The 19,142-nt window shown below is 38.0% G+C and overlaps 2 protein-coding genes across 9 annotated transcripts in view; one reads left to right on the forward strand and one right to left on the reverse strand.

The window, feature by feature from the left end:
• The first annotated feature begins 19 nt into the window (after positions 1-19).
• Positions 20-10,428, forward strand: HNRNPA2B1 (heterogeneous nuclear ribonucleoprotein A2/B1). 8 transcript variants are annotated; one of them, XR_003903997.1, is made up of 14 exons: positions 20-233; positions 3,115-3,150; positions 3,248-3,358; positions 3,542-3,688; positions 3,980-4,190; positions 4,330-4,431; positions 4,506-4,586; positions 5,284-5,346; positions 6,594-6,713; positions 6,971-7,093; positions 7,743-7,825; positions 8,674-8,902; positions 9,202-9,339; positions 9,886-10,428. XR_003903997.1 is itself a non-coding variant. In XM_029926116.1 (12 exons), the coding sequence occupies exons 1-11, from the start codon at positions 228-230 to the stop codon at positions 7,802-7,804; spliced, it is 1,062 nt and encodes a 353-aa protein (XP_029781976.1). In that variant the 5' UTR covers positions 20-227; the 3' UTR covers positions 7,805-7,825; positions 9,886-10,428. The 8 variants fall into 8 exon arrangements, 6 of the variants coding, with proteins under 6 accessions (XP_029781976.1, XP_029781962.1, XP_029781969.1 ...); XR_003903995.1 differs by lacking the exon at positions 8,674-8,902; XM_029926116.1 differs by lacking the exons at positions 8,674-8,902; positions 9,202-9,339.
• Positions 10,429-14,603: 4,175 nt separating this feature from the next.
• The window catches only part of NFE2L3 (nuclear factor, erythroid 2 like 3), a 30,632-nt gene continuing 26,093 nt past the window's right edge, over positions 14,604-19,142 (reverse strand). Inside the window, exons 3-4 of the mRNA XM_029926143.1 lie at positions 16,930-17,013; positions 14,604-16,205 (exon numbers count right to left, since the gene is read on the reverse strand). Of these exons, the coding sequence (XP_029782003.1) occupies positions 14,964-16,205; positions 16,930-17,013 (1,326 nt within the window). The 3' untranslated portion in view covers positions 14,604-14,963. The remainder of the gene's footprint in view (positions 16,206-16,929; positions 17,014-19,142) is intronic.

Genomic DNA, 19,142 nt, shown 5'->3' on the forward strand with positions numbered 1-19,142 from the left:
GAAGACGCGTTGGTCGGGGGGAAGGTTCTAGAAAAGCGGCGGCAGCGGCTCTAGCGGCAGTAGCAGCAGCGCCGGCTCCCGTGTGGAGGTTCTCATAGCGGTGTTGTTTCTCGAGCAGCAGCAGCTCTCACTACAGCGCCAGGACGAGTCCGGTTCGTGTTCGTCCGCGGAGATCTCTCTCATCTCGCTCGGCTGCGGGAAATCGGGCTGAGGCGACTGAGTCCGCGATGGAGGTAACGGGTTTGAAATCAATGAGTTATTGAAAAGGGCATAGCGAGGCCGTTGGCGCCTCGGTGGAAGTCCGCCATCCGCCTCCGTGGGAGAGCGGCGGTAAAACTGGGCCGCTTCAAAAGCGGCTCGTCTCAGGATATTTTTGAGGAGAGGTCGTTATCCGAGGCCTGATCGAACAGTACCTTCCCCACCCTCAGCCTGCCGGCGCCATTTCCCTTTGCTGGGGGTGGGGGATGGGGAACCTCCACATGGCGGACGCAACCCTGCTTTGGCGAAAAGTGGGGCGCGGAGGCGGAAATTCTTACTCCCATTTCAAAGCACGCTGATTTGGGGGCTCCGGCGTCCCCGCGTTTGAGCTTTTCGGCGGGCTTGGGATCCTCCGGAGCGAGACTGCGGAGCTTCTCCCTCCCCCCCCCCCCGGGAACCGGATTTGGCGGCCGCCATTTTCATCCCTTTCCTTCCTCGCAGCGTTTTTCTTTTCAGTCTCTGGATTCTGCTAGTTTAATTTCTGTATGGAAGAACAAGTGGTTAACTGTTTTTTTTTTGTTTTCGGGTTACTCTCATGCCGTTTCGAGGTCGATTCCGAGGGTTTGGGGAGCTTGGATCTATAAAGTCCTGCGCACCTCGTTAGAGGCTCTTGCTTTCCCCTCGATGAAATGGCGCCATTGCGTTGAGAAGCCACACCGGCGAGCGGGCGGGTGGGGGGGTCGGTTCCGCGGGGCTGGTTCACACCGGCCTAAGAGGAGGTAAAACGACCTCGGGTGTCGGGCCGAGTTTTAAGGCAAACCGTACTACGAAGAGAACATTTTGTTTTTCCAGCCCTCCTTTTTGGGGGAACGGTTTTGTCCGAGTCTGCGGTGACATAAAAGCTAGTTGAATCGCAGGAAACTTTAGAAATAAAAATGGGAGCCCTAAAGTGAGGACCGACTGTGGGTGGCCTTGGGGAAGGAGGTGGGGGGGGCGGGTGTTTCACGGTTTTTTCTAAGTATTACTTGAATTGTAAAGTCTTATTAAAAAACAGTTTTGTTGGGAATTGTAATCTTTATTGGGAAAGACTAGAGCTCTTGTGATAAGCTAGAAATTAAGAGGGAAGTGAAATAACTTCTCTTTAGTACTTGGTTAAAACGTGGCCCAGTCTTTAATGACTTAACGGCTACATACAAAACTGTTTTCCGGCTGGTCCACTGTGTATTTGAACTTTGTCATTTGCTTTTCTCATTTATGTTTGCTATGATGGTTGATCATTACATTGATAAGCAAAAGGTCTCCAGCGAAGGGGGCCTGGTTGGGTATTTTCTTTGACCTTAAGCACGCTTATAAAAATAACTTTGTTTGTAATCGATAGTGGACATCGGGTAAGTTTGGAAAAAACTGAGGTAAGTAATGAGTTTTTGCTTTTCGTTAGTGGTGTGTAAATCATTGTAAATGTGCTTTTATATCTGCGTAATTTATTTAGGTTGTAAAAACGGATTTATGCTAATTAGACTAAGTTACGAATTAGCTTAAGTACCAAATGTGCAGATAATCATTCACTTGGTCTTTAGAGTGCGTTAGGAGGTGGTTTGAGAATTTGTTGAGCTTTTAAAAATTTCTACAATTCAAAGAACAGGAAAAAGGTCTCTAGTTGAGTACTTAACCACTATTTTTTGAGCTTTTGGGGAATTTAATGCATGGAGGAAGTAAAACCTCCACAGAACTGAGCTCTATGTAGTACTCGCTGGTAATAAAGTTTGTTTTGTTATATGGGAGACTATATTTGACCTTTGATTTGTGTTATAAACTCATAGCAGTTGTTCCTGGACATTATGACCTATTATGGCTTCTGAATACCTTTTTAAATTTTTTTTATCCTAGTTATCTGAAAATGAAGTATAACGACCCACCTTAATTGAGAGCCGAAGATACGGGCTGTTAATGCAGCATATTTGCTTGGTGGTTTATAGGGTTAAAAATTTTTCAGCCCAAGTTCCCCCGTGCCCCCCCCCCCCATGTAAAATTGGAGACACTTGGGCTCTGTGGTGTGCCAGATGGCCATTAAGCTCAATAACGAGGTTTGGGTTTTTTTTTTTCCTGCATCTATGAAGTGTAAATTCTGGTAGTACAAAACTAAGTAAACAGTAGACATTTAAGCTTTTATGGTTTTTCAAAAGTGAGATTACATAAACATTTTACTGCATTTATGGTTCAGTAATATATCAGATTTTTGTGTTGTCCGGTAAATACCAAGTATAAGCATGCCCACAAAAAACCAGTTACGTTAGAAACTTTTGAAGCTCTAAATACTGTTGATCATAAAAGGTATTTATCCCTTGGTCAGAAGAGAGAGGCAGATTTTATAAGCATGTATTGGTAAATACATTGAATGTTTAAGGTATTTGTGACTTAATGGAGAGTTGGTGTATGAGGAAAGAATGATTTTTTACAAGTTTTTTTTTTTTTGACTGAAATACATAAGAACCACCACCAGAGGGAGCAGTAAAGGAAAAATGAATGTCAGTTTTAGATACTGAATCCTGAATGGTAAATTATGAGTTATAAGTAAAGAACCAAAAGTTATGTTTTTGTTTTTTTTTAATTATATGAGTATTTCAAAGGCACTTTATTTGTTCTAGACAGTAGGATTGAATCTAAATTTGGTAACAATCCTTTTAAATTGTCAATGACCAAGGGAAAGGTTTGCTCTTCTCTCTTCAGAAAGTTTTTTTTTTTTTAAGAGTAAGGCATGTTTAAATAATTAAATGTCAGTAAATATGGACAAGCATTAATGACTTTGAAACTTGTGTAGTAGTTCAGCTGAGGCAATTTTTTTTTTGGTGTAACACAACTAATATGCAGTTTAACATATGGTTTAAATTTGATGTAAGTTTTTTTTTTCCCCCCCAGAAAACTTTAGAAACTGTTCCTTTGGAGAGGAAAAAGGTACTCTGCCAGCAGGTCACCTCATATTTAAGAATTTAATTTCCTGCATACAAAGAGGAAATGTAAATAAAAATTGAAATGCTGTTTTCCTTTGCAGAGAGAAAAGGAACAGTTCCGTAAACTCTTTATTGGTGGCTTGAGCTTTGAAACCACAGAAGAAAGTTTGAGGAACTACTACGAACAATGGGGAAAACTTACAGACTGTGTGGTACGTTTAGATGCTAGTCTTTGAAGTCTTGGGCTCCTAAGTTTAACATGTTTGGGTATATCGTTTTATAAACCATGTTTATGGAAATTGGCATTTAAATTGCCAGTTCATAACACAAGTAATGAGAGGAAATGCTCAAGTTCCCCCTTGGGTTGTGTGTTTTGTTTTGTTTTGTTTTTTAAGGTCATGAGAGATCCTGCAAGCAAAAGATCAAGAGGATTTGGTTTTGTAACCTTTTCATCCATGGCTGAGGTTGATGCTGCCATGGCTGCCAGACCTCATTCAATTGATGGAAGAGTGGTTGAGCCAAAACGTGCTGTTGCAAGAGAGGTGAGCAAAATAAAACTTTATCAATAAATAAGATACTCCTATCACACTGAAGTGTAGAGGAACTTTTAAAATAACTTTTACATGTAACTTAAATGGTTACTGCTTTCTTAAAGCTGTCTGTCTTCTGTCTTGATTTTCTCAGATTCATCTCTTTCCAAAAGCTAAGTTCTTCGTCGTAACCTATTTTATGTGGTGTTTTATCATGGATAGAAACTGTCTCTGTACCTAGATACTGTGCTTTAGATCCTGTTTTGGTTTCTTTTGTTAATTTTTTTTTTTTTTTCATTTCAGGAATCTGGAAAACCAGGGGCTCATGTAACTGTGAAGAAGCTATTTGTTGGTGGAATTAAAGAAGATACTGAGGAACATCATCTTAGAGATTACTTCGAAGAGTATGGAAAGATTGATACCATTGAGATAATCACTGATAGGCAGTCTGGAAAGAAAAGAGGCTTTGGATTTGTTACTTTCGATGATCATGATCCTGTGGATAAGATTGTGTGTAAGTGTCTATAAGCTTTAGGTGTATGGCTCTTTTCATACATTAAAATTTGGGTTTGTTAATTTATTAGAAGGTAAATTAAGTTGGTTTGGTGGTGAAGAATATTGATACAATATATAGTATGAACTTTTTATTGTAGTGCAGAAATATCATACCATCAATGGTCATAATGCAGAAGTAAGAAAGGCATTGTCCAGACAAGAAATGCAAGAAGTCCAAAGTTCTAGAAGCGGAAGAGGAGGTAACTTCCAACTTGTTTATTTTTAAGATTTATTTGACTAAATGCTTTGTTACTAACCTGGTGGTTTATTGCAGGCAACTTTGGTTTTGGAGATTCTCGTGGTGGTGGTGGAAATTTTGGACCAGGACCAGGAAGTAACTTTAGAGGAGGATCTGGTAAGTTCAAGTTCTAAGTGTTAGAAGAGTGAATATGCTTGTTTAAAAAAAACTTAGTTTTAATTAGAATCAAGAAATCCAACTAAATTTTTTAAAGTTCTCTTTAAGGCTTAAGTAAGTTGTATTATGGTGGGATGTTATGAATTGGTCAGGTAAGAGATTAAGGCTAGAAAACATAATCCTCTAAATCCTCCTAATCCAGAACAATCCATAGCAGAGATCTTTTTAAGGTAATCAACCTTTTTAAAAAGTTAGATGATATTGCAGCTACCTTAAAAAAAAAAAAAAAAATGAGGGACCCCCTGAATCGGGAGTGAAAATATTGTGGAGGCTTTGTGTATAGCTTTTAAAAAGTTTTACCAGGTGGTTTTGCTGTTGTTTTTGGCTTTAGGTTTCAGATACATTTATTTGAATTACTAATGTGATGAGGTGCCAACAGAAAAAGTTGCTGCTCCCATTCAACTTATTAGAGATAAATGAAATCTTTTAAATTGAGATTTGCCAAATCTGAACCCCTTGCTAGACCATTATTCTCATAAGATCTAATGGTACATTTTGCATTTTAAGAATAAATTAGTAAGGACCAGTGTTCTGGCACAAGGAGGAATGGTTCCTAATTTCATTCAGAGGTACTAATAGAGTGGAGGAAAGCAGTAAGAGAGGTAGGATTTAATAATAATTTTCCTGTTTCTAACAGATGGATACGGAAGTGGTCGTGGATTTGGGGATGGCTATAATGGGTATGGAGGAGGACCTGGAGGTCAGTTTCTTTCACATTTGGTTTATGCGACTTAAAGATTTAAACCTTATTTATGTTTGTTTAGTTAAGTGTATATATGAAATTTTAATGCTTTGCATTTTCTTTTGTAAAAGGGCTTATATGATGGTGTTTGAATTATTGGGCTATTCCTTTATAATTTGCATCTTATGGAGAGGCTATTTTTGCTTGTAGGTATTACTACAGATTGCAAAATCAAATGGGTAGATTTTAAATTAGAATTTAAAGATGGTGACATGCTATATCCCATTCTTCCTCAAGAAGAATAATTGGGTATAGCTATATTTCATATGCTATTACCCTTGAAAACTACAGACTGCTAGATGTGACCGTGGTCGGTATGTAAAATGAAGTATAAGTATCATTTTAATTAGTCCCTTGCTAAGATTAAGTCCCCTGGGATAACTTGTAAAAAGTCACCGAAAGAACTCAAAATAACAGTTTTCCCTAGGCCTAGCTAAAGTCGTGAGTCACTGTTACGTAACAAGTGATATATTAGATTGTTATGTTGGAGTGCAAGAAAGCTAATTGCTGACAGATATCCCGTTAAGAATGGGATATTAAGAGTTTAGCTAGTAATAGACCTTACTGCTCTTTTGCCATCCCTTAAACATAATGAGGTACTCCAACATCTCAATTGTTTCAATTCTGCTTTGAAGTCCAAATATTAATTGCTATTATGAAAAAGGAGTTATTAAACTTCAATAATTTGAGATAGCCCTTTTAAGTTTTTGATTTATATGCAAATTTGCTAATTTCTGGTCCTCCCCCCCATTTCTACTCAGAAGGATGTAGTGGGCATATATTTAAGAGACATGGTAATTATCAGGAAACATGTTTGGAACTTAATTAACTCTTTTGGACCAGTAGAGGTGTGTGGCTTTTTAATCCTCTTGCCCATGCCCCTGCAACCCTTGCACAAAATAGTTTTGGAAATAAGCCGATAAGAATCCTTAGTATCTTTAGTGTTAGGAGAGAACAGCTATGGCATTGCAAGTCTCAGCCTCTATAAAGGGTTTTATCCAGTTGCGTTGTGAGCAGGTGCTCCCTGCCCCTAAATGTTTACCAAGCATAGGTACTCTATTCTGCCCTTGAGGCTATTATGGAAGAGATTTCATAGAAGAAATATTTTGCTTATAAGAATGTGTTGTTGGAAATGGGTGTGATAAGACCATTTCAAATGGAATTGAAAGTATTAAGTAATTACTTAAAGGCTTATTTTATAATAGGTGGCAATTTTGGAGGTAGCCCTGGTTATGGAGGAGGAAGAGGAGGATATGGTGGTGGAGGACCTGGATATGGCAACCAGGGTGGGGGCTACGGAGGTGGTTATGACAACTATGGAGGAGGTAATAAATTCACCTGCAACTTTTATGTGGGTATTTGGATTGGCATTATGATGACTTTTAACAAGTGAGATTGTTCATTTCAACGTTGTCAATAGTTGCTTTATACTGTACAGTTGTAGATAGGTGTGTTGCATTTATTCTGATTGTTTTTATTGGGGAAATTTAGTATGAAATATTTAGCATATATCACTGGTTTAATGTTTGTGTTCTTTTGAAAGTCATGCAAAACCTACTCTACTATTTCCCCCCCCCCATAGGAAATTACGGAAGTGGAAATTACAATGATTTTGGAAATTATAACCAGCAACCTTCCAACTATGGTCCAATGAAGAGTGGAAATTTTGGTGGTAGCAGGAACATGGGGGGACCATATGGTGGAGGTAACAGATTGTTCAAATTATTTTTTGTGATTAAAAGATTAGCCTATCATAACTTTAAGAATGGAAGATATTTTGTTAAATGTTAACACTTCTATTATGATAGTGTTAACTAAAATGGTGGGATGGATGTTCAGTGGTATAAACTACTTAGGATGTAGGAAAGCAGGTTAGATATTTCAGGCAGGGCTCTTTCTCTTTGGTAGATTAGTTCTTAAAAGCCAAATAAAATTGAGCACATTGCAAGGTATATATAATTTTGTGTCTCTGAAAGTTAAATCACAAGCCTCTCTTTCATAGTATTGAGCTCTTGAGAAAGCTTTCAGTAGGACCAAACCAATATTTTTATGCCTCTTGTGCATGGTATGCCTTTTTTTTTTTGGTTTGTTTTTACTCCTTTACTCCAAATGAGTGTGGTAGACAGAATAGGAGCAGTATAATGTTTCAAATATAAAGGGGAAAATGAAACTTTTTGCATATCTGAATAAATCCATTTCCCAAATAATAGGTTGGCTAGAAACAGGTAATAGGTTATGAGTTGCTTGTTTCAAGGAATGTATCTGTAAAATAGAAATCATCTATAGGTAATATTAGGCAAACTACAGAAAATGGAAGTAAATTTGCCATATCTTGCTGTTTTTAACAATTCTAGGAAACTATGGTCCTGGAGGCAGTGGAGGAAGTGGGGGTTATGGAGGGAGGAGCCGATATTGAGCTTCTTCCTATTTGCCATGGGTAAGTAGCTTTTAAGTTCTGCCTTATTATTGTCTTGGGAGATCTAGCTGCCAGGAGTAAAAGCTTTTTAGGATCATGTTATCTTTCCTTAAAATCTGGTTAGATGGATAATTTCATAACCTATTTTTTTTTTACTCTTTACTTCTGTTGAAACAGGCTTCACTGTATAAATAGGAGAGGATGAGAGCCCAGAGGTAACAGAACAGCTTCAGGTTATCGAAATAACAATGTTAAGGAAACTCTTATCTCAGTCATGCATAAATATGCAGTGATATGGCAGAAGACACCAGAGCAGATGCAGAGAGCCATTTTGTGAATGGATTGGATTATTTAATAACATTACCTTACTGTGGAGGAAGGATTGTAAAAAAAAAAAATGCCTTTGAGACAGTTTCTTAGCTTTTTAATTGTTGTTTCTTTCTAGTGGTCTTTGTAAGAGTGTAGAAGCATTCCTTCTTTGATAATGTTAAATTTGTAAGTTTCAGGTGACATGTGAAACCTTTTTTAAGATTTTTCTCAAAGTTTTGAAAAGCTATTAGCCAGGATCATGGTGTAATAAGACATAACGTTTTTCCTTTAAAAAAAATTTAAGTGCGTGTGTAGAGTTAAGAAGCTGTTGTACATTTATGATTTAATAAAATAATTCTAAAGGAAATTGTGTAATTATAGACTTTTTATTTTAAATAAGTTAAGGAGCGGGTAGTATAATTAAGGTCCATTGCAAAGCTGTTGTTGTATTTGTGTAAGATAAATGCTGGTCAGATATAAGTGTGTTGTCTGCAATTCATCAGGATTAAATTATCTAGATAACTTAAGGGATATCTCTGCAAAGAGAAACACCTTTTTAGATCTTTTAGATGCTGCTTCTTCAATGCAAGGAAAGGAAATAACCCCAGCGAGGTACTCTTCAGGGATACAGGTCTAGTACAAGAGAACTCTTGACGGCTACTAAGTTCAGCCAGTCTTAAAAAACTGTGCTGTTTCTACAAAGCTTTAACTACAGTAGTTTATAAGGATGACAACGAAAGCTGAGGGTGTAGAGCAAAATAGTTCTAAGCTTCAGTTAAACTTCTTTAGGTAAGATCTTATTTACTTTTCCTTTCTTAATTTTCCTCCCCAAAAGATAAACTAATACTACTCTTCAATGGTCTTTCAGTATAGTGGTTCTTACGTAGTTTAACATAGCTATAAATTTGAGTTTAACAATTTATAAACTCAAGAGAATAATCTTATAAACCCTGTTTTCCAATCTGTCATTTAAATTATTTTGGTTGTTTTCTCCCCCCCCCCCCTTTTTTCCCTTCTTTCCCACCCCCTTCTCCCTCTATGAAGATTCAGGTGCTTAACATATCATTTTTTTCCCTGCTGGAATTTAGCATTGATATGAACCATGGACAAGTATATTCTGCTGCCACAAAGACTGTAAAGTGCTTCATTTCAACAGCTGAGGCGCAAGCCAAGTGATCATTAATAAAGCTTTTCTTGGTTCCTTCAGTGGTGTTGGTAGTAAAATGGTAGGTAAAAGTTAGGCTGCAAGTTCAATAAATCATGAAATTACCCATCATTACACCCATGTGTATTCACATTTCTTGGATCAAGCATTTTGAGTGAACTAGTGGTTTTTATTAAAAATAAAAACATTTTTGTTCTGTTATATGGTTGTTCCTAGTTTTACGTGCTTATCTGGATCAGGCTCAGGAGAAGATAGGGTAAAATGGCTGAAACTTTGCAGATGATAGTTTATATATTTATGAATAAAGTGTCTACATTATAAATCCTGTATGTATCAAGTACTAAGGATTTAGGTTTAAATGTGGTAATTCTTTCCAATCCCCTACCTTATAGGAGAGATGTAGGTTGGCTGCTGAAATTCATTTCTTAATTATCCAGGAGTTTGATTTGCCTGGCTTTATTGCCTTGTCAGGAATGTGATAATCAGGGCTTATTCTACTGTATGCACCAGTGAGTCTTCTTTGATCCTAAGACCACCACTGAAGTTATTTAGGTTCTTTGGACAAACATGATAAACTTCTTCAGATACTTTTTTTTTCCTTTGGCAGGAAGGTGTCTTGCTGCAGGTAACTAATGAAGAAGTGGTCAACCACAGAGTCTTCAAGAAATAAGAAATACTGTACCATCTGAAAGTAGTTCTTGTTGGTGCCTTCATTTAAAAAAAAAAAGCACTTTTAAGATTAAAGGGAAATGTTTTCTGATACAATACAAATTTCATTTAGTACAGGTTCTTAGTATAAAACCATTACAAATTGAGTATTGTTTGTAAAAGAGTAACATCACATAAGCTAGAGAGAACTGTATCATGTTTTAAATTAGGTTTTGTGAGTAGACAGATTAAAATTCTATTTTAAATATAAAGTTTATAAAATAAACACTTTTGTATTCAAATACTTGGTGTAATGTTTACACATAAAATGTGTGAATCTTGTTCTACAAACGTACAGTTGTCTAAAAGATTGCCATCCCCTAGAGTTTTAAAACAGTTTCTCAAAGTTATGCATATTGCGATTTTTATTTCAGTATTAGTCAAATAAGAAAAAGCATTGTGGACATTATTGGCTGTCCCTAATAAAATGCCATTCTTTTTATACTGTACATTCAGCGTTTGAATACTGCTCTAGTTTTCTCGCTTTACCTTGTATGTTTAATATTGCTAATGGCGTTTTTACAAATATTTTAAACTAGAGTGGTCCCAATTAAGTGCAAAGCACTGAGACAAAGTCTGTCATACGAGTTTCTTAGATGTCAATTAGCTTTATATGCATTTAAAACTTAAGTTTTAGCGGTTGTCTTTTTTTAAGGGTTAAAGGTGGATGGAATTTAACAAGCAGTGCCTTGGATATTTACCTGAAATAAAAGATAATAGGAACGATATGTAGGAAGGTTAATTTAACATTTTTTTCTGGTTTTGGTAATGAGGTATCCTACAGGTAAGTCAAACTGATGGCCAACAGAAGATGAGCTGTTTTCTTTAAACAGCTACGTCCATCAACTATAAACTTGTCAGAATACTTCAAAACTAGGTAAATGTTTTTTAAGGTTTTAGAAATGCCCAGCTCTACCAGGAAGTCGAATTTGGAAGGTAAATCAAGTTGGTATGTTAATACAACCTTGAGTACCCAACCCTTAGTCAACTCAAATGGGAGGGGAGGATCAAGCACATCAAGCTCAAACTGGCTTACTACAGTGGCGTTGGTAATGTTGATCAGTGGCCATCTTCCCCATGTTGATGTATCTGAAGCTGTTTATTTCTAGAACTTGAGAATTAAGGTAGTATTTGTGTAAGTTTTTTTATGAAATCCCAGTGTTCCATACAGGTATATATTTCTAAGGCTTAATTAACCCTTTAACGTCAATACATTAGAGCAACAATGAACTTGGCTACTTTACACAGTATTTGCAGGTGAACAACTTGAAAACAACTGTTCTGTGACTGGCAGAAGCTCAAGGTTGCAGTTAGGAAAATACTGATTAGGGCATAACTGACAGGACTGGCGTGTTGCTGCTGGCTGTTTTCCTTTCCCAGTAGTGAGCTATCCCAAGAGCAACCAGAGGCCTCCAAATAGGATCACCGTTTGGAAGTAATGCTACCTTGAATTTTTTAATGGTCATATCATGTGGATTGAAGGGTTTTACTTGCAGGATTACCAGAGAGGCTGGCATCATTGGGATCCAAAGAAACTAGATTGTTCTACTGTGTGTCAATTTCTCATTAACCTAGTCTGGTGTATGAAAGCAAGTTGAGATGATCTAAAAGTCATTTTAACATTTGTACTATGTGGTTAGACTGAGAATTCAAGGAAGCTTTAAAAGAATCTTCTCATGGTATCTTAGTAATGACAATTACTAGTTCATAAGTATGGGTTCCTTGTCAAGGAGAAAACAATCTCTATACCAGAAAGCACATACACATTCTTGACAACATTTGATGTAGGTCTGTGATTTTAGAATGAATGCCTAGATTGTTGATAATCCCCATCCCGTTTAAGTACCATGCCACTATGATTGCATCGCTAACGTGTTAGCTGTAATGTCTTTTGGTGACTGGTCAAACTAGTGAAGTGAGTAGACTACCAAGAAAGGGACAAATTAGGAAAGACTGATCAAGAAGGGTTAAAAACACGTTGTATAGGCCAGCATTCTCCATTCTGGGTTTTGGGTTGTGTGCAAATTATATTCTGACTTACGGTCATTGCTGAACTATGGCCAGCCTTGATGGGGGGAACCCAAATACAGACTTGTTTATCACTATATAATTGAGAATCTAGTTTCTCTAAGATGTTCAACATGGCAGACTATTGCTGGCTGCTTTTGAAATAGAGTGGCTTCTATTCAGAAAACTACCACGGTGAGAATCTGGCTGATAAGCTTCCTTATAATTTTGTAAATGAAGGAACGACTGGAGTTTTTTTTTTCTCAAAGGTAAAGAAGGTAACATGTTAACCTCTAATTCAAACTGGGATGTGAGTTGTGCCTTATCCAGAGGTGCTCTCCAAAATATTTCAAAGTAGCCAAGGGTAAGCCATATAAACTACATGTTAAGAGTAAATATTACTACTGTCCTGTGTAGGTTTTACTGACCCCCTTAAAATTTGCGTTTGTAAATACTATACCAAATATTTGGGTGTGTATTAAGAGGTATGGAGTTCACACATATCCCCTCCCTTAAAATCATCTTTTCCTATAGATTCTCAGTTCAACAAAGAACTGCCTCCTGAGCCATGGCTTATAAGATTAACTGGACTGATATATGGGTCTGTTGACTGGGTATAACTTACCTGAATCAAGTTACACCCAGTAAAATGGTTTAAATTAAAACAACATACTTAGGTTAGATTGCTCCGTTTCTCCAACACTTAACAATTCTCTGAAATACTGGTTAACCTGCATCTTGAGATTACTTTAGGTAGCAGGACATTGTAGTCAGCCTTTGGGTATCCAGGTCTTAATCTGTGAGGGAGTTCAGGCTGAAATCTTGATGTGGGATTTCCATTGCTGAAACTGGCATATTGTGGGAAAGTAAGCAACACAAAACTTACATGCTTTGAAATCATTGGGACTTTGAAGTGATTGGAAAAAGAAAAATCAGATAAACTGTTGGGAGGAAGCTTGATGCATTTAGCTTTTGGTCACAATGCACCAACTACCTTCCAGGTCCAAACTATAAAGTCCACATTCCCTTTAGGTGCCTTATTTACCCGCATTTGATGCTCCAGTATAGTCTTCATTGTCATGCTGGATATTTTCAAGGATTTGAGGACCATGTCCACTCTGTGTTCATAATCAAGTGTATAATGGTATTTGTAGCTTAAAAACGTACAGGTAAATTGATAATGTGGATGTTCAGATTGAAGATTTGACAGTTTCTGGGGAAGTGTGCCCGGCAGCTAAATTAAATTCAAGGGTCAAGTTATAACCAGGTGTGTTCCCTTGTAAAAAGCCAGTCTGTAAAGAGATTTTAAGTCGCCATACAAAACCGGAAAGCATTGGTGCAAACCAAGGTGGTACTCTGACTTGTGATACTCTATGCTAAATTATGGCAGAAATCCTTGACAATCTTATTTTGAAATTAAACATTGGACTAAACTATCTGCACTAATCTTGATTTTCCCAAACTTGAATAGTCTGCATTTCCAGAAAACGGTTAACTATTTTACTGTTGAGAAGTTCATTGAGTTATTTCAAATGCCATTTAAATTTCTGGGAATGGTGCCTGGGACTTGGTTTTGGCTCAAGTCATGATCTCACCAGTTGAGTTAAAGCCCTACAGGCTTTTTGCACTTAACTGTAGCCTGCTTGTGGTTCTCTCTGCCCCCTCCCCTAGTTGTCTGCGCTCTTAAACTTGAAATCTATAGGATGGGTGATTTTTAAGTTCTGTGATTTGAGTATTTTTGGGGTTTTTTTGTTAAGAGTCCATACTCTACTGATTTCTTCCCCTTTCCCCTACAGTTGGTTTGCATTGTGTGACTTAACTGTTTTCTCATGGGAGCTTTTTGCAGGGAGACATCCATGTTTTATGTGCTGCCATGTCTATGGGCTGGCCTAACTTGCCCTGGTAGTCCTGTTTCTCTACATGCAGATAGCACTGTTCTGACCACTTAAGCATAAACCTTTCTGTAACTATAGAAGTCTTTGTCTTTAGGCATTGAAGCATAAGGTATTCTTAGTATTTTGAAGTTGCGTTTTTGTTCTTGGCATGTTGATTTAGAGATTGTGGCTGTTAGGTTGAAGGGGTGACTTCCCTTAAGAGGCCAGCTAGTATACTATACGGACTTTAATTTGTCCCGATTCTGATCAGTATGTTCAAATTTCAAAAATACAGTGCTCTTTTTAGTAGGTCTATCATCTATATTCCTAAATGTGGATATAGTGGGGAACAAATATCCAAGGTAAATTGGCTTACCTAGTTTTTTAATACATTCAAGTATAAAAGATTTCCACAACAGGTTGTATTCATGAAAGTCAAGCTAAAATAACGTTTGTAGAACTGAACATCAGTGCTAACAAAATGAAAACATTAAGGCTACTTTGCATTTCAAGTCCTTTATAAAAACCAAAATACATTTAAAACTAATTACGTTGATGTTAGCTCTTCGTGGTGACCACCTTACTGAATAAGAAAAAGTAACAGGGTGCCTGGGTGGCTCAGTCAGTTAAGTCTCCGACTTCGGCTCAGGTCAGATCTCACGTTCGTGGGTTCGAGCCCCGCGTCAGGCTCTGTGCTGGCGGCTAGCTCAGAGCCTGGAGCCTGCTTCCAGTTCTCTCTCTGCCCCTCCCCCTCTCATGCTCTCTGTATTAAAAATAAATAAAACATTAAAAATTTAAAAGAAAAAGTAACAACTGGACAGTCTTAGATTCTTAAGGTTTTCACGTCACCCTGTTCTTCATAAATCGTACTTAAGAGTTATGCATATAACGCAGTAAGACGATGAAAAGTTGGGACTTCTCCCAAGTTCCCCACAAACTTGTCCGTAAAAGCTTCAAAATGAAGATGAGTGTGTCATATAGGAGTACTTTAGAACACCTGTGCTAAAATCTGAAGCAGTTTCAACGGTTCATGACCATGTATCCATTTCTGATAACCTATGTGTAAAGTATGTTAATGGATCTGCCTTCAATTTCTTCACTTTCTGTTTCCCTTTTGGTTTTCTTTTTTGTGGCCTGAGGTTACTCGTTCCTTGGGTACAATTAAAACACTTCCATCTTGGCTGCACTGAAGAGTGTATTGGCTTGGATTGACGGGCCTTCCTTCATCATCTCTTAGCCTACTAAAAATGTCATGGTACAGGTTTTGCAGTTTCTGTTTCATTACATTAATAGCTTTGTTATACTGGGCTCGTTCTCTTTTAAGGATTTCCTTCTTTGCTTGCAAGTTACATACGTCATCTTCGAGATTCAAAATTATGTCCAGTTTGCGCTTACGACAGTTCTGGGCAGCAACTTTATTTTTTCCTCTTCTTCTAATATCACGGATGAGTGACATTTGTAAATCTGTCAAATAGTGCCTGCTGAGCATGTTGTTGAAAGACTCAACCGGCATACGGACAATTTCATCTACAGAAAAAGGGATGTGTAGAGCCTTAGCACGCCTCTCATCACGGCTTAAGTTTCTGTCTGTGTCATTGAGATATCTACCCTGTGTTTTCTGTGACTTCCCATACCGAGAGAAAGATTCAGAAGTGGGCTCTAGACCACTTGGCTGCAAGTGGTAAGTGTGGTTATGAAATAGGTGTTGAAATGCAAGGTCCTCATGAAAACCAGAATCACTCCTATGATCCATGTGACAAAGCTTACTAGATTCTGGGTAGTAGCCTCCAACAGCCCCTTCTAAGTCCTGGTGGGAAAGCGAGTCAAGGTCAGTACTAGAACTTGTAGCACCTCCTTCACACATAGAGTGGGAGGAATTAGATTTGGTGACAGAGGTACTATTGTGGCTTGAATTTAAAGAAAGACCAGAATCAGAATCTGGTTCTTGAAAAAGCTGAGAAACCTCCATCAGATCAAAACCTTCTTCTGTGGCAAAAGACATTAAACTTATCTCATGTATGTTTATATCAAGGTCATGTAGAAGGTCTTCACTTGTTAGATAAGGAATCTGACTGCCAACAAGGGGAAGAAATCCTGTCAAATTGGTCCCAGGAAAGGTCTGTTCAGAACTGGTAGTCTGAGAATTTAAGTGCAGCAATGGTTCTTGTGGTTGTGAAGTCCGGGCTACTGGATCTCTTCTGAACGTATTGTCAGGACGCAGCAACATAGCCTCACGTAGATTCACATCATGACTTATAGCCTGGCTAACATTTACATTATATGTTGAATTCATGCCATCATTGATACTTATTGGAGGAATATCTCCAAGTGAGAGGCCCTGAAAAGGGGAAAATTTTTTTTAAATACACAATCCTACATCAATAGCAGTTCTAGGACCCAAGTTAGAGCACTTTTCTTCCCTTTGGCCAACTCCTTTATAACCTATTAGCTATGGATCACTTTACTAAATATATGCGAATACAACATGCATTGTGAGCTCAAACATGAATGATGCTATATTTGGGGAAAGATTTGCTTTTTTAATAAATTGATTCAATTAGTGCTAAAAGCTGTTCTTGATGTTAATTCTAATCTTAACTATAATTTACTGCTTTACAGTAATTTACTGCTTTACAACCTAGCTTGTTGGTGATAAATCAAGCCTGGGAGGGAGGTCCTGGACATTAACAGTTAAGAAGTCTGGGGAAGATGGTGCAGGGTTTTATTTTTTAAGGTAAATTAGACTAGCGTAATAAAAGTACAAGACAGAAATGCTACCAGAAAAGCAATCTATGCCTTGGTATGTCGAGATTTGCTGCCATTCTGATTCGATGCCCTTGTGATCATTTAGAAGGAGGAACAACCCGTATGTGTGACTTAGCTAATTCTCTAAAACTGAAGTGTTTCTATAAAAAGTAAGCCTAAATCTTCATTTAATAAAAACACCATAGGTCCTACTGTGCAAGTATTACCCTTAACTCTGTCCTCCAGCTTAAAGAGGTTAAATATTCACAGATCAGTGCAGATTTTCCTACAAGGATAAAAGTGAAGTTTCCAATTACCTCCAGTGAATTGTCAGGCTGTGATGAAAGCAACTGAAATAAGTCTTCCAGAAAGAAAGAAATGTCTGTCCCATTTAGGCATCTCTAGAAAAAAACAGAAGGTGTACCATTCATTTAAATTACCAGGCTTGGAGGAGGAGGTGGCTCTGGGCTCTGGGCTCAGTCTTGAAAGGGTAACCAGGTTTTCCTCTCTTCTGATTTCCCTCCCTAATTTGGAGTTTTTTGAGAGGTGTCTCTTTCAGTACTCAGTACTTTAATATCCTTCCTGAACAAGCACCTTGAACTCCAAACTTCTCCCCCATTCTTGCCCTAACCACCTTCCATATAATCTTTGCCTAGTATTCTTTGTTCTGCCTTTTTACCTTGCAAATTTGTTATGAAATTATGTAATTTTTACAAGTCAAATACATATTGAGACCTAGCCAGATACTTTTGCCAACTTCACTCCTCACTACTTCATTCTCTGCCTTCAGGTTCATAATTGAAAAAACTCTTTTGACAGTTCTTTTTAGAGCAGCCCCACCAGTGGCTGACTTGATCAGGTTTAATGTTTTCCCTTAATGCTCTGCCCTAAGGCATGCATTGCTATTGATAGGTCTGCTACCGGTCTGTCATTTTGCCCATCTTTTTTCCTCCAGTAATTTTAAAGATTCCCCTCCCCTTTAAAATTACTCTATTTCAGTTTGATGTTTTTGAGAACTTGTTCATGGTTTATTTACCCTGAGTCCTAAAATCATTTTAATTTTAAAAATATTTTGCCATTAACACTCTAAATGCTGCTTTACCATCATACTTCTAGTATTTTCTGGGGCTCTTTATATTTTTTAATTAATTTTTAAAATCCTTATCTTTGAGAGAACTAAAGAGACAGTGGGAGTGGGGGAGAGGGAGAGTGAATCCCATGTAGCCCATACTGTCAAGGGCAGAGCCTGATGTGGGGCTCAAACCCATGAGATCATGACCTGAGTTGAAGTCAAGAGAGTCCAATGCTTAACCAGCTGAGCCACCTGAATGCTTAACCAGCTGAGCCTCCCAGGTGTCCCTTCTATATTTAAAGGAGAGCTCAATCTTTGTCGGGACTTTCTGTGGGAATCCCACACACCAATGGTTACCAACTTGTGATTTTTTTTTTTTCCCCTTCAAGGGCCGTTTTTTAAACATTTTGGAGACTTTGCTTGCTTTCTTGGCTTGGGATTCCTGATAGCAAGGGTAGTGCACTCAGACTCAATCATACCTTGGGGCCCTCTTGGGGTTCTGATTTCTAAGGATGGATAGGCTGCTTCCTTGCGGTCTCCTAGGTGGTGGCTAGAATTGTCCTAGTCCCTATCTCCAGAATGTAAGAGTTCTGGGCTTTAGGTGGGGAACTTCGCCACCTCCGCATATGGACTTGAGCCCTCATTTCCCATCTATTCAACCCCAGTCATGAAATCTATCCATTTCCTCCTTGGGGAAGCTTTGGGGTCCGATTATTTCTTAAACTCTGGATTTGAGTCTCCTCTTTAACTGCACGGATCTATAGAGAGTCTTTTCCTGCTTTGGAGTTCGGCTATGCACTTAAATATTTTTATCCAGATTTGCATTTTTGGTCTGTCGGGGTTTTTTAAGTGTTAGCAAGCTTATATTCCTGGCTCCCCTCCCTCACTTCTTACTTTCAGGTTTCCTTTGAGGGTTCAGCCCAGTTAGACTGAAGTGTTTTAAGTCTATGCAGTACTTGACTTGGTTTCCTTTTCTACCAAATACCTTGTTTTCAAGGCCCATAACAAATACAAGGCTTTGTGTCTTTCTATGGATGCTATATGACCACTTAAGCTAAACTGGTAGAAAATATTTCTTTTTACTGGCAAATTACACATTCTTAGTGGGGAGAAGACTTATTTGCTTATTTGTGACTATTAATTTAAAATGATTCATTTCTTAAGAAATTTTGGTAGTGTCCTATTCTGTTAATGACCCCAAACTTGAGCCATCAGTCCTGTCCAACTACTAACCAAAATTTGCAGATTGTCACAAGTGTGTGAGAAGGAGTATCAGCACAAATCTAGATTCCTGTGAAAATGCTTAATGGGCAGTAAATAATGCCATTGGCAGAAAAGCCTTAATATTTAGAACAATGTGGGAAGGGTATGAAGCCCATTCTGCTTAAAATGAATTCTGGGCTAGTCAGCTATGATTCTGTAGAACTTTGCTTATTCCCTCTTCTTCAGTGCCCCCCC

The sequence above is a fragment of the Suricata suricatta genome, chromosome 2 (assembly GCF_006229205.1).
Source record: "Suricata suricatta isolate VVHF042 chromosome 2, meerkat_22Aug2017_6uvM2_HiC, whole genome shotgun sequence".
Taxonomy (NCBI): Eukaryota; Metazoa; Chordata; class Mammalia; order Carnivora; family Herpestidae; genus Suricata; species Suricata suricatta.

Bases quoted from the DNA above. Each gene is read 5' to 3' on its own strand.
- HNRNPA2B1 (XM_029926116.1), top strand. The intron at 3,359-3,541 runs GTACGTTTAGAT...TTGTTTTTTAAG, and splicing joins GAAAACTTACAGACTGTGTG to GTCATGAGAGATCCTGCAAG. The intron at 4,587-5,283 runs GTAAGTTCAAGT...TGTTTCTAACAG, and splicing joins TAACTTTAGAGGAGGATCTG to ATGGATACGGAAGTGGTCGT.